Source organism: Marmota marmota, unplaced genomic scaffold (assembly GCF_001458135.2).
Source record: "Marmota marmota marmota unplaced genomic scaffold, marMar, whole genome shotgun sequence".
NCBI lineage: Eukaryota > Metazoa > Chordata > Mammalia > Rodentia > Sciuridae > Marmota > Marmota marmota.
This window is the reverse complement of record NW_025999891.1, coordinates 2,576,648-2,591,647: the sequence shown is the minus strand read 5'-3', so window position 1 is coordinate 2,591,647 and position 15,000 is coordinate 2,576,648. Positions and strand designations below refer to the sequence as shown.

General features: G+C 50.9%; 1 protein-coding gene across 1 annotated transcript in view; it reads left to right on the top strand.

Moving 5' to 3' along the window:
- Abr (ABR activator of RhoGEF and GTPase) overlaps positions 1-15,000 on the top strand; it is a 70,657-nt gene that overhangs the window by 12,197 nt on the left and 43,460 nt on the right. Inside the window, exons 3-8 of the mRNA XM_015500936.2 lie at positions 1-100; positions 2,783-2,843; positions 7,752-7,804; positions 8,338-8,478; positions 10,170-10,291; positions 11,906-12,071. The exon at positions 1-100 is cut by the window's left edge and continues 8 nt beyond it. Coding sequence (XP_015356422.2) covers positions 1-100; positions 2,783-2,843; positions 7,752-7,804; positions 8,338-8,478; positions 10,170-10,291; positions 11,906-12,071 — 643 coding nt within the window. The remainder of the gene's footprint in view (positions 101-2,782; positions 2,844-7,751; positions 7,805-8,337; positions 8,479-10,169; positions 10,292-11,905; positions 12,072-15,000) is intronic.

The window sequence follows — 15,000 nt, the reverse complement described above, 5'->3', positions numbered from 1 at the left end:
GCTTGGTGTGTACAAAGCATTTGTGGATAACTATAAAGTCGCTCTGGAGACAGCTGAGAAGTGCAGCCAGTCCAACAACCAGTTCCAGAAGATCTCAGAGGTAGGAAGTTCCCCACACAACAACCCCGGGCAGCTCGGAACCTTCCAGCCTTTGTCTGTCTCCTCCCTGTTCTCCAGTCAGGGAAGCCGTTCCCCTCATGGGTAATGCTTAGCCTGATATTTGCTTTCTTACACCTGACATTTTTCCTCTTAATATAAGAATATCGATTGGTTTGATTTTTTTTTTTTTTAATTCCATTTCAGGTTAGAGAGAGGAATAGAGAAGGCAAAAAAAAAAAAAAAAAGAAAAAGAAAGGCAGTATTCTGCTATATAATGGTGACCTTGGGCAAGTCACTTCCCTTCTCTTGGCCTTTGTTTCCTCTCCTATAGAATGAGCTGTTTGGACTTGTGCACCTCGTCTCAAACTTGCTGGAGCATTATTCAAAATGCAGATCTCCAGGCACCTTTCCTGCAGCTTCTGATTTAAGAAGTCTTGGGGTGCAGCCCCACAGTTTACACTCTAACGAGCTCCTGGGTAACTTTTTACTATCAGGAAGATTCGAGACCTAGAAGCATGGCATTGCCTGCCACTGGCACTTCTATCCAGAAAGTGGCAGGGAGGGGATCAGAATAGGATCCTCAGGATCTGCGGCCCAGTTTGTTCTTTATTCAAAAAAGACCCCAGAGACACCCCTTAACCACTGGCCTTGTAGAAAGCACCCAGTCCAAATTCAGGGCCAGGGAACCTCTTTCTGGGAGAGAATATACTTATAGTTCTGGAAGTCCTGCCAGAAAGTCCCCCTAGTCCCTTTGCTTTCCCTGTCTCACTTCTGATGACAGAAAAGTTGGTGAGACATGGGATCGTTTTCCTGAAACTACTGGGGCTATGGGTTATGCCCAAGTTTGGAGTCAACCTAGAGGTCGCACAAGAGTTGGACAGATAGAGATGAAAATGTCAGCTCGGTTTTTAGAAAAAGTCGGATTGGAAGACGTGGCTTTGGCTCCATAGCCACATGGGACTTGCTAATGCTTCACCTCTGAAAGTAAATGTATCTCTCTATTGAATCTATCGGGAATGGCAAGCCACAGGTTCCTCCCCTCTAACTCAGAGTACTGCGAGGGGAGGCCTGGGTTCCATTCCATCTCCCAAACCCATGGGTCAATTGAGTTACCCTCTTCTCAGGAGGATGGAGTGACGGGTGGGGAAGTCCCTCTAAGTGAGGTCATGAGGCTAGAGAACTAGTGCTTCCCCTTAAGCTTCCAGCCCTCCCCAGGAACCAACTGAGCTGCCCGATCTGTGTTCAGAGTGTCCCTGACACAGCTACTTGGATGCCCAGAGCCTACATGGTCCAGAGAGTGTCTAGAGAGTGTTGTTTCCTCCTTATTGCCTGTTCTCTGTGCATGGGCAGAACTCCCTGCACCCATGCTTAAACCCCTTTAACGCTGGCTTGTCCCAGAGGGCAAAGCCAGGCCCATGGCCCTTTGCCAGGTGGCTGTTCATCCTGACTCACTGGATGACGATGTTGCTTCCTGCTGGCGCTGCCATTTAATTACTGCAATTAGGCCTTTCTCCTCTGCAGCAGGAGTGATTTCATACCTCCAGGCTGCACTGGAGGGGGGTGTGATACAAAATTCCTTCAAGCTGGGAATCCAGGCATCAGGGAGAGAGATGCAGCCTGGAGAAGCTGAGTTGGACACACACACACACACCACGCACCCCCAAGCTCAGTCCCTAGGGGTTTTCTCTGTCTAGAAACAGTTAGCATAGGAAATGAGCTCCTGCTGTCTGGGCATTTCCTTCCTCCAGGCAGAGCAGGCAGTATCACCAGGGTACCTGACCTTGGCCTCACCTCGCCCCTGCCTTCTCGGAACACTCCTTGCCCAGGCTCTGTGCCCTGAGCCTGCCAAATGGGGATTGCATTTCAGCTCCAATGGCAGGCTGCATTGTCCTGTTGGCAAGGGCTGGGGTCCCTCTCCCTCTAAAGCAGATAGGAAAGGTTTGGATCCCATAAACTGTCCCTGGAATCTCGTCTCCAGCACTCATTCCTGGGTTACTTGGCATGGGTGCCAGGAAGCCATTGTGGCTGTTCCTCCCTGCAGTCTCCTCCCGTGTCCCAGAACAGACATGGGTGATGGAGAGTGTCGGGGGGCTGGGGTGGTAGTGAGACCCTGCTGTATGGGGAGGGTGTAGCCTGTGACCTTTAGCATCTCTGCCCCAGGCACTCATCCTCCCTGCTCCCCCTGTGCAGGTGTGCAGGCCCCTTCTCATCTCAAGGGCATTCATACCCTAGGAATTGACTGAATGCCCCAATGATTGGCCTGGTGCTTGTCCATTCAAACCCTGGCTGCCCTGGGCCTGATATGTACACATCTCTGAGTAGTGTCTTCTGCAGGGATTACTAAGGGGTGGGATCCTGCTCTTGCCATTTTCTCAGTCTCTGGGAGGCCCTAAGAATTGCTGGGGGGGCACTTCATGGGAATGCTGAGGAATTCCTGTTACCTTAGCACGTCCTACCAAATAGTCCTGATTCCGGTACCTAGACGGCCCTTTCTTGCCCACACCCCAGCAGCTGGACTCAGGAGGCTCCAGGGAATCTAGGTGGCGAGGCAGAGGTACCCCATGTCCTTGGGTCTCCTTTGTCTCCCTGCGTTTCAAAGCCCCTCTTCCTGCTATGGTCACACTGGGGGAGGGGGAGAGCTGGACAGATCAGGTAGTAGTGATTCTTCTCCTCTTTCTGGCAGGAACTCAAAGTGAAAGGGCCCAAGGACTCCAAGGACAGCCACACATCAGTCACCATGGAAGGTACTTTGGAGAATAGGGCTGCTTTACGGTCACCTTCCTTTGTCTGGTTTTGCGAACTATGGGCTGTGTGTGAACACCAGGCCCTCCCTGCTTGTGTGTGAGAGTGTGTGTGTGTGTGTGTGTGTGTGTGTGTGTGTGTACATGCCCGCGTACCCGGGCTTGTCCTCACACACGCACATGAGGAATCCGGCCTCTCCTCCCCAGGCAGCAGGCCAGCTACAAACGTGCTCCTCCTTAGGATGCCAGCAGGCGCTGGGTCCCTCCTCCCTCCCCTCCCTCCTCCTGCCTCTCCACGCGCCTCCCGCCCTCCCTCTTGCTGGAGGAGCACTTGGAAGGAAGCGGCTGCTTGATTCTGGAGGCTGTGCAGCAGCAGCCGGCAAGGTGGCCGAGTGGCCGGGCTGCTGAGGGGAGCCGGGAGCCGGGAGCGATGGCTACACGCCCCTGCTGCAGGAACAGAGGCTGCCATGGAAATTCTTTTCATCATTCGCTTCTGCTGTAACTGCACTTATGGTAACCCAGGTGCCTCTCCATGGGAGGCGGTGTGAATTAACCCACTGCGGGGGCGGAGGGTTGGCTGGAGTGGGCTTAAATGTGACCATCAGGATTGGGAGGACCAGCAGAGAAGGGAGGCTGGGCAAGTGGTTGGACCTGTGTGCACAGCCCTGTGGCTTGTGGAGTTGACGTCTGGGGACTGCTCAGGGCAGGGAGGCTTTGAAATGGAAGGGCCAGTCGGGAAGGGTCCAGGTTCCCCCACAAGGATCTGTGGGGAACTGGTAGCTAAATGCGTGCATGAGAGGCTTTGAGCAACTTCCTAAGGAAATGAAGTGGCAGGCTGTACCTGCAGGCAAGAGAACCCTGAGGCCAGGGAGAGGGTGGGCAGGGGCCTGGTGGACAGGGGCAGAGGGTGTGGACAGCAGTGCCTTGAACCAAGAGCGTGCCAGCCTGGGCTGGAGGGACAAGTTGGGAGTTTCTTTGTTTCCGGAGATAGGAGAGGAGGTTGAGCAGCCTGGGTATTGTGTGCTCTGTGCACATGCCGCCTTCTCTCAGGACGTGCTGGGGGAGCCGGGAGGGACTGGGTTCCTCCCAGGAGGTTTGTTGCCAGCCTCTGGAGGCCCTGGAACTGAGGTTCCCACACTCAGCACAGGAGGTCAGCTCTGGGAGAAGGGGGTGTGGCAGCTGCTTCTTTGTGAAGGTCACACACCCACTCCTTAGTGAAAGGGACCCCAAGCATGTGTGGTGGGGGTAGGGTCCCAGGACAGACATATGCTATCAGCCCAGCTGTTGCTCAGAGGAGGCCAAAGCGGGCCTAGGCAGGGAGGCGTCCAGAAGCAGGTGGGTCCTGCTCTCCAAGGCAAGGAGTGCCTTAGGGATGACCTGAGCTGCGTTGGGCAGGGTGTGAGGGGCAAGTGTGGCCTCCGGGCCAGCTGCTCTGGGCCCATGTGTGTCGGAGCAGCAGGTGGCTGGTTGTAGGACCTTCTTCCCTGCCACCAGGCATTTTTGTCTGCACCCTTCTCAATCACTTTGCTTTCCTATCTCCGTGGTAACCCAGTGCTCCTTGTTAAAGGCTGAACTAAAGGGGGGCGGTGCTGTTTGCTGGAGGAGAGATGATGGATTAGGTTTCCTGGGCTCTTTCCCAGGGGATGCTGTGCAGGACCCCCTCAACCTCACCTTCCTGATCTGACCTGTGTTGAAGTCTGCTTATGACAGAAGCAGCCTCAGAGGCAGGCAACCTTTCCAGCAGCTCCAGTGGACGGCTTTGGGCACTCTACTTGCAGGACAGAAGCTGTCCGGCCAGTCCCCTGCCCTTCAGCGGATTCTGACAGGCTAGGGTCAGAGGAGAGCAGGACTTGAAATTGGATTGTTCAGAGAGCAAGGGGAAATTCTCTTTTTTGATCTGGCCTAGGAGTTGGTCAGGTCTTAGCTCTGGCTTCCCTAAAAGAGAAAGGGGGTCAGTCCTTTCCTTCCTCTTCCCTCCACAAAGAAAGCTTCGTCTCTGCGAAACAGGGCCAGGACCCGGTTATCAGGGTTTCTTTGGTTCCTGCGATGCCATCTTTGAAGTCAGCTTCAAAGTGGGAAATGAAGAATGAAGAAGCCAGCTCTGAAGGAGGGGGCTCACCCTAGTAACTAGGGGTCGTCTTACCTACTCCTGGGAAATCTCTCTGAGAACCCTCCTGTCATTCAATTAGCTTTTACAGACGTTGCGCTCTCCTGAGGAAAAAGACAGCTCACTATTAGAAGCAGTTTATTATTATTTATGGGTAAACTGAGATCCAAAACCCAGCTACTACTTAAGGCTTTGTGATTGTGAGCAAGTTACATAATCTCTCTGTGCCTCAGTTTTCTCATCTGTAAATTGGGGCTGGTGAAAAAATTGCTCCCCATTTGAATCACAGAAAGTAAAGCACACCAAGCAGTTAACTCAGTGCCATTGGGCAGAGCAAATTCCCAAGCAAACAAAAGAGAGACCAGCATGTTCGTGCCAGGGGTCTGATTTTGGGGCCGGTGAAGGTGTTGTTTGCAAAAGTCCTGGGAGAGTCCAGGGAGAGGCTTCCTGGAATAGGAGGAGAGACAAGCATTGCAAGTTGTTGGATGGTGGGTATGCTGGGCCAGATGGCATGATGAGGAGTAGGGACGGTGGTTTACAGCACTGGGGGAAACCAGGCTCACCTGCCAGAGCCGGGAAACAGGGAAGGGGCAGGAGTTCCTGGGCCAAAGGGTGAGCTCCTTCCCCAGGGGATGCAGGCGTGCAGGGGCCACGGGGAACACAAATACTGGGTTGCCCTTCCTCTCTACATCTAACTGTGACTCCAGAGCCTCTTCCTGTCCCTCCTTCTCCTCATTTTTCCTCCTAGCTGTCCTCATCCCACTCAGCCAAGGCTGAGGCTGCAGGTCACATTCCACAGCCCCTGTCAGGTGGACCCTTGAGGTGACTACAAGCGTATTAATAACCCCTCTGAAACCCAACCCACCATTTGTACAGAAGCCTCTTCCTCCTGGGACTCGAGAGAGGCCTGGAGTAGCTGACAGTGCAGTATCAGCTTTCCTGGGGGCTGGAACTCAAGGGCCCACCCTGGCAGGTGTCTGCTGACCTTGCACTTCCTTGTGTGTCTCTGGGTTCTCTTCTGGTGATGCCCCCCCCCCGCCCCCGCAACTCCGAAGATGGGCTGAACCACAAGTAGGCGGGGGTGCCTTAAAACAGCTTCAGAAGTGAGCCCCCCTGAGCTGGTAACTGGGCTTGACCTCACTGTCCCAGGATATAACAAACCTTGGCATTCTAGCTCCCATCGCCCATGGAGAGGGCCTCTAGAAATGACTAGATAAGAAAGAGGTACAAATAAGCCATAGAAAGTGTGTTTGCATAAAGCAGTGGCTTTCAACCATGACTGGGCATCAGAATCAGCAAAGGAGCTTTTTGAGAAGTGCTGCTCCCCTGTTTCACCCGCAGAGACTTGGGTTTAGTTGATGGGGTGGGGGTGGGCATCTGTTTCTTTTAAGAGCTCCCCCAGTGGTTCTAATGGGCAGCCAGGCAAAGACTGCAGATAAGACTCTTGGCACACCGCTGAGACCGCATCTTCTTTGTCGCCAGCAGATTGTTCCCTGAAGTGTCTACTTAGCAATTCACAGGGTATTCATATCTAGGGCTTTTGGAGGGGACACATTGGTTTGGGGGCTGGCTAGGGCATGAGTGGGATCTGGCACAACCTAGTCCTGTGGGAAACCCAGTTGAGGTCCTTCCCAAACCAGTGTCCTACCTCTTACTGCTCCTATGGCAGGAGACCAAAGGTCTCGCCCATGGACTGGGGAATTCGGGTGCAGGACCAATGCTGAAACCACCATGTTGGGAGAAGCGGGGCACAGCTGCTCGTGAGAAGGATGTTTGGAAGTACTGGGCCACCAGCTGCTTCCTCCACCTGTCCCCACTGAATCCCAGCAATCTTCATGTGTTTGGGTCACAGATGGGTGTGGCTCATGGGGACCTGACTGAGTTTGCATTTGCCCAACCTCTTGGGGACTGCCACAGGCAAGGCCCCATCAAATCCCTTCAGGAAGTCTTTGCTCCTCAGGCTGCCACTGGCAGAGACTTGGTGCTAAAGTCTGGCCTGCCTCCTGGCCCCCCAGCCTTCCCCATTCTGCCTGGGAGTTCAAGGGCATGTAGAAAAGTCTTTCTTCATAAAGAAGAGGCCAGATGTGTGGGTCAGAGCAAAGCATGCTGCGCCCACTGGTGGGCCAGGCCTCTGACTGGAGGAGCATGAGAATGGAGAAGCTGCCTTTCCTGGAAAAACATTTCCTTCCCCCAGCCCAGAGTCCTGGGTGGGACCCAGAGTGTGCTGGACCTGAGGGGCTTGGCTAGGTGTAGGTGGGGGAGCATGCAGAGGAGCATCTGCTCTGAGCCGGACCAGGCCAGGAGGGTCTGGGAGATGACCCTCAAAGAAGTCATCTCTGGCCGGGTGCTGTGGCACATGCCTGTAATCCCAGCAGCTCGGGAGGCTGAGGCAGGAGGATCAAAAGTTCAAAGCCAGCCTCAGCAACAGTGAGGCACTAAGCAGCTCAGTGAGACTCTGTCTCTAAATACAAAATAGGGCTGGGGATGTGGCTCAGTGGTTAAGTACCCCTGAGTTCAGTCCCCCTGTACCCCCCAAATAAAAAGAAGTCCTGTCTGATGGGCAGTGAGATGCAGAGGCAGAGGTGGTAAGGGAGCCGGGGCTGTGTGTCCGCCTGTTGCTGTGGCATGGCATGCCCTGGGACTGAGAGTGGATGGACAGGTTACTGCGGAATGCTCTGGGGCTCCCTGCAAATGAGTGTTTGTATGGGGCAACAAGGTGGGTTGTGAGATGAAGCCAGCTCCCATGTCTTAAGTTGTTCCTTATATGTCACCATCCTGTCTCCTTTCTCTGCCTTCCCCAACAGCTTTGCTCTACAAGCCCATTGACCGAGTTACTCGGAGTACCCTGGTCCTACACGTGAGTGTCAAGCCCCCTGAATGGCTAGGAAGGGGTTAGGAGTTTGGTGGGAGGGTGCTGGAGTCACTGAGAACAGCCTATTTGGGGAGCTGAGCAGAGGGTCCCTGGGCCTCAACTGCGCCTGCCTGGCCTGCAGTAACCATGCCAACGGGGCCAGGGCCTAAATATAGCTTGGCTACTAAGCTTGATATTTGGCCAAATGCTCCCTAGGAGGCAGGCACTTCTCTGCCTCCTGGTCTTTGGTATTCTGGGAGCAGCTAGCTATGGGGTGGGTAGAGGGGTGTCTCTCTCAGCTGCTTGGTGAGATGAGGCTACAGTCATGATGCAGCAAGATTAATCGGGATCACTACCCTCACCCTGAGTGCCCCAACCCTAATTTTTAGTTCAGATTTTTAATAGGCATGACCAGATTAGAGTGTGGGTTCCTGAATGCCCACCTCAGAATTCTTTTGGTGAGGATTAGGTACTACCCACTATCTTAACAGAGCCCAGAATCATCCTTCTCAACTCACCCCGCCACCTTCATTTCCCAGGATCTTCTGAAGCACACACCTGTGGACCATCCAGACTACCCACTGTTACAGGATGCCCTCCGCATCTCTCAGAACTTCCTGTCCAGCATCAATGAAGACATTGACCCCCGCCGGACTGCAGTCACTACTCCCAAGGGGGAGGTGAGCTCAAGACCCTGCCCGGCCTCACACCTAGGCTGAGGAGCAGGCATTTGACCAAATGCCCCTGTTCTCTTTCATACATGCATGTCACTGTCAAGTGTCCTGTACCTCTCTACTCCTTGTCTCTGGTTGCCAGCCAAGGTGAGGTGTGCAGTCTTTGCCACCATTACCTGTAGCATTTCAGACATTGGTCTAAATAGCATTAAGTCCAGTGTCTCATTAATCCCCATGATAACCCAGGGAGGCAGAAGTGGAAATTGAAGCCTGGAGAGTCTCTCCAGGTCTGGCATGAGGTCCCTCAGCCATTAGGGTCAGTACAGGATTGAAGCTATCTGGCTATAAGCCCCTAGCATTGTGCTCCATACCAGAGAAGGGGCCCTCCAGGTGCAAACAACCCCCCTGGTATGCTGCTCTCCCTGGAGGGTTAGGGAACAGAAACTGAGCAGCTTCAGCTCGGCCTGCACAGCAGGTAGGCTGGAGCTGGGGATGAGCCGACAGCTGAACACACTGGCCTCATGATTTCTGAGTCCATCCAGGCTGCTGAGATGCTCCCTGTGGGTGCCTAGATTGGCACAGCAGCTCTCCTGGGGACCCTTCTTGATGGAAAGGTAGCCCAATGAGGGGAAGCAATGTGAAGAATTGAAGGGACGGTGACCCTCATGGGTCAGCATCCTGGCCTAGATACCGTGCTTCCTGTCCAATAGAGGTAATTAAGTGGCATTTAGGAGTGAAGGCTGACTGGGTTTATGCTCCTTTGTTACATTTATGAGCCTCCAGTGTCTCCTGGGAAGAGAAGTAATGAGGGACAGGGTCTGGAGCATGACTAACGGGGCATGGAACTATCTCTGTGTGCAGTTCCCAGCCCTGGTTTGCAACGCCCCAGAATATCATGAGTTTGTTGTACTCTGGGGATAGCTCAGAAATCTCCAGACTGCTTAGAGCACCATCAATTTCAGGTCGTCTTAATTGTATCCTTTCAAATGTTCACCCACATCTTGCAGCATATGTAGGTCACACGGTGTGTCGTGCACATGGGGGAGGCTGGGCTAGAAAGTGACAGCTCCAGAGAAGCCCACTGGCTCTGAGGATGAGAGGGAGGAAACTCCAAGAGGTGACTCTAGGACTGCTACAGCCCCACTGAGGGAAACCCAGCATCTCCCATCCACGAGGGGAGATTCATGAATCCACTGAGAAGTAATGGAAACAGGCCTGAGTGGTCTGCAGGTCAAGGTTGAGCTGAAAATAGATCAACTTCTCAGACTCAATTAGGAGGCTCTTTGAGGATGAAGGATGTTCTTGGCTCAGGCTAGAGAAACCAGGTCATTCTGAACTAGGGTCCATCCCAGTTGAGAGCTGTGGGAAAACCACTGTTTGTCAATCACATTCTAAGTGCCAGGCACCATGCTGTTTCCTATGCATCATCTTGATTTATCAGGCAGATAACATTCTCCTCCTGGTACAGCGATAAATCTGAGATATGGGAGGCCAGGGAGCTTGCTTGGGGTCACAGCTGAGAAGTGGCAAAATCTGGGGTTCAAGCTCAGGATTCCAAAGCCAGTGCTCTTAACCACTAGGTAATACAGCCCTTCCTTTCCGCCCTCCCTAGCAGGGCCATGTCCCCAGTGCAGCCTGGGCCCTCAGCTGTATCCACCTCTGAGCAGGCTGGGGGTGGGGGGTGCCATCTCCTTCAGACGCGGCAGCTGGTGAAGGACGGCTTCCTGGTGGAAATGTCGGAGAGCTCCCGGAAGCTGCGGCATGTCTTCCTCTTTACAGATGTCCTGCTGTGCGCCAAGCTGAAGAAGACCTCTGCAGGGTGAGTGTGCGGAAGGGGGTCCAGGGTCGCAGTGGGGGGAACCAGACCCTTGGTCCTTGTAGAGCCCTCAGCAACCTTGGGTAATCTGTGTGGTTTTTTTTTTTTTTTCTTTATAAAAAGAAAATTAATTAATTTTATTTCACTACAGAGTCTTTTTCTAAAAATAAATCATGCTTTAAATTATAAAGATAATATAAGGACATATAGAAAAGAGCTGTCAGGCCCACGAACATAAGCCCCTGTCTCCTGCAGCTATATTTCCTTCCCAGTTTTTTAAATGTCGTTATGTTTTGTTTTTTTTTCTTTCATATAATTGTAATCAGAGTGAATGCCCAATTTGGGGCTCTGCTTCATCTATTTCACGTCATAAGCATTTTCCCCGTTGCTGCCTGATTTTCATAATCATCATTATACTTTCCTGTATGATGTTACAAGTGGATATGCCATAATTTACTTAAGCCTTCTCCTTTTATTAGACATCTCTAAATTTTTTGCTAACTGCAATTCTGTGAATATTCATTAAATCTGCCACTATTTATCGAGGGCTTATGCCATGCCAGGTGCTATGACAAATGCTTTGAATACATGATTTCTGATCTTCCCAACAATGCCACAAAGTGTTTATTATTATTCCTATCTCACAGATGAAAATCCTAGAGAAGGTAACTAAGTTGCCCAAGGTCACACAGCTGGAAGTGGAGGAGATGGGATTTGAACCCTAATCTAAACTGAAAACTCCATTCTATCTCCATCTCAGTAGTGTGGGTCTGCACCGGGCCTTGAGCAGGAAAGGTTCTTCAGTATTTATCCACATATTCGTCCACCTGCATTTACTTATCACCTACTATGTGCCAAGTACACTGCTGTGCAGTATAGAGGTAGATAAGCCATGTGCTCACTGCAGCAATAAGGAACTGGAATGAGAGGTACAAATCTTAAGTTCTGGAGTAAGTCAGAGAAGGAAAGATCTTCATGAGCTTCAATAAAGGGCATGACTCCCTGGAACTAGATCACCTTCGAGATAGTTCTAAAGCAGAGATGGCAATAATCAGCATATGTGCCTCTGCCTGAGTCCTTTGCCCATTGCAGACATTATGAATCAACCATGTTGCTCTTTCTCACTAGGCTTGGATGTAGCTTTATAGTCTTTAATCTAGTACCCTGTGTGACCTCCTGTTAATCAGAGTTGGCATCTAGAATAACATCTTGGTATCCTACATCTACCCTAAAGGAAAATGACTTTGAGCCTAAGGCTAGATGGGCTAGAAGGGAGAGAAGCGTATTGGATGGGGAATAGGAAAGTATAAGTCTAATCAACAAGGCTTTTGTTTTTCTTAATAAACAAGTGACTTGGGATATTTAAAAACACCAGCCCTACTGGATCTGAAGACTCGTCAAAGTGAGGAGCCCTCACTGCTTGGCGGACCCCAGACCTGACTGCCACTGGTCGATGTGTGTGTTTCCTGATCTAGCTCCTCCGGCTGCGATCATTCTTACCTCTGCAGAGTTCTCAGTAGATCCCGCTTGGGTCATTTTTTGGTTCTGGGCCCAGTGGTTCAGGACTGAAGAGCCAGCTTCCCTGTGGCTCACGTCTCCCTCTGGGCTTGTTTGCAGGAAGCACCAGCAGTATGACTGTAAGTGGTACATCCCCCTGGCCGACTTAGTGTTCCCATCCCCCGAGGAGTCTGAGGCCAGCCCCCACGTGCACCCCTTCCCAGACCATGAGCTAGAGGACATGAAAATGAAGATCTCTGCCCTCAAGAGTGAAATCCAGAAGGAGGTGAGGAGCACCTGGCAGCTGAGCCTTGGGACCATTTTGACTGGGTCCCTTTGAGCTGGGGGGGGTGCTGGGGGAGGGGGACAGAGAGGGGCAGTTGTGAGGTTTGAGGATCTGCTAAGGGAGGCAGGACACAAGAGTTGGAGCCCTCTGTGTCTGTGATAAGAGAAAGCCCCAGACTAAGGCAGATCAGCTCTAAGCAGATGGTGGGAAGGCCAAGGAGTGAGTGCTCAGAATTTAATGAGTTGAATTATGGGAGAACAGTTTTTGTTGAACACAGTAGACACAGTAGAGAAGGGAAGAAAAAGGAGGGCTTCTTAAGGAAAAGCAGGACTTATGCAAGAGAACAGGCCTGGGAGATCTCTTAAGGACTGATAGATCAAGTAGGCAAATAAACAGGGAGAGAAGTGACCTCAATACCACAATTAACATGCTTGGTCTAAAAATGCATAGAAGCTTGTGCCTTGACAGAGTGCTGAGATTCTTGTCACACATGGCACATTCATAAATATTTATCCTATATTAAGTCACAAGAGCTGGATGTGGTTGTGCACAACCATAATCCCAGCAACTCAGGAGGCTGAGGCAAGAGGATAACAATTTTGAGGCCAGCCTCAGCAATTTAGCAAGGCCCTAGCAACTTAGAGACCCTACCTTAAATAAAAAGGGCCTGAGAATGTGGCTCAGTGGTAAAGTACCCCAGAATTAATCCACAGCATGCCACACACACAATTAAACCACAGGAGAAATTTCAATTTAAAAACAATAGTGGGGCTGGGGATGTGGCTCAAGTGGTAGCGCACTCGCCTAGCATGCGTGAGGCACTGGGTTCAATTCTCAGCACCACATAAAAAATAAAATAAAGATATTGTGTCCACCTAAAACTAAAAAATAGATATTAAAAAAATTAGCATACAGGTAACACTCATAGACCACACTGCTGTAAAATTTGAAGTCAAAGGCTAGAATATTAGTTGAATGAGTGGAAAGTTAAAACTTTCAATTTACAGAATCAAAAAAAGAAACTGTGCACTATTTAGAACGACACGAAAATGAGAGTTGCACATGTTAAAACCCAGAGTATACAACCAAAGCACTGTTTAGAGGAAAATGCATAGCTTTAAATTCTTACACTTGAAAACAGTGGCTAGAGGAAAGGACATTGATGGAGGCTTCCCAGTGACCAGAAGGTAGGGCATGGAGTGCTTTGGTTGGCCTGGTCTCTTCCTCCTCCATCCAGGTTTGGCTTAGACCTCGCCTCTTCTGGAAAACCTTCTCCGGTGTCCACCTTCACCATAATCCGGGTTAGGTGCCCTGCTCCCAGTCCTGGCTGTTCACCTTTGGTTTTGCTTGACTGGTGTTGACTATAACAGCTTGGTCAGCTTTATTTCTTCCTCCCTAAAATTTGAACACCAGTAAGCGGGTTGTTTTCTCTAGTTCTGTGCCCCTAGTACTTAGCATGTAGTCAGTAGGTGCTTCATGTATTAACTGTTGATGAATAAGTAACCAAATGACCTCTAAGGATCCTTTCAACTCAGATCTCTCTCTTTGAAAAGGGAAAAGAAGACCACAGTTATAGGGGTATTTGGGACAGGGGAGTGTGCTAGGATTGAAGGCAATGGGGTACATCTGCCCAAAGGAAGTGCCCTGGCCAGCACAGGTGTCCTCCTCCATCAGGGCTGGGCCTCGGCCTGCTGCAGTGACACCTCCTTCCCCATCTGATGCTGCCCATCATCTCCACTCCAGGGGCAGCCTGCATGCATGTTTCTTCCCAGGCTGCGGGGGGGGGGTGGTGGTAGGTCTTATGCCTTCCTCCTGCCTAAAGTATGCAGACAGAGGCTTCTACTCAGTCAAGCCCATGCCTACTGAGCCCCAGTAGCTACAAGGAGCATCCCAGACACCTGATGGAGCTCCTCATCCAGTGGAGAAGGCAGCTCTGTAAAATGTACACTTACACATGCACTGTGTGTGTGTACAAATATATTTTTAAAGGTATATATGTAAAGATACAAGTATACTTATGCATTTTATTATGTTTTCCCCCCAGGGCTGGGACTTGTACCCAAGGGTGCTCAAAAACTGAGGTCCACCCCCAGCCCTTTTTATTTTTATTTTGAGACAGGATCTCACTAAGTTGCTGTGTCTGGCCTCGAACTTGCTATCCTCCTGCCTCAGCCTCCCAAGCCACTGGGATTACAGGCGTGTGCCACCTCGTATGACATGGCTGAGGTTTTGAAAGCAGGGTGTCTCTATTGTACCCAGGATTTAATTTATAGAGGTGATCAAAAAACAATGCAGGGCTGGGGTTGTGGCTCAGTAATGGAGCACTTGCCTGGCACGTGTGAGGCCCTGGGTTTGATTCTCAGCACTGCAGATAAATAAATAAAGTAAAGGTCCATTGACAACTAAAAGAATATTAAAAGAAAAAAAGTTTAAAAAACAATGCAGAGAGTCTAATGCCACTGAGATATTTTTATTACTTATAGTTCCCTAGAGAAGGGGGTCCACCACACTACACAGGTGGAGGCCTCAGGGTCATCAGGAGGCAGAAATGGAAATCATGGGCCATGGTGCCACCGCATTACTTAGGTTTCTGTGGAAGAAGGAGAGCAGGGAGGGAGAACAGCTTAGCATTGCCGATTTCAAATAATGTTGGGGGGCTCGGGCCTTGGGGTGGTCTCTAGTCCCTGACCCTGATGATTTAGGGAAGAGGAAGTACTGGCTTGATGGGTGAGAGGCCTTTGAGGGGTGGTTGGGGATTTGGATTCTGGTTGTTGATTTGGGGGAGTCATCTACGACCTTAGGAGTTAGCCAGCCCTGCGAGGAGTGGCTTCTCCTCACCTAGCTAGGCCCCTAGCTGCCAAAGCACCATAAAATATAGAAAAATTTTTAAAAATCATGATTAACACACGGGGGGGGGGCTGTCTCTTAT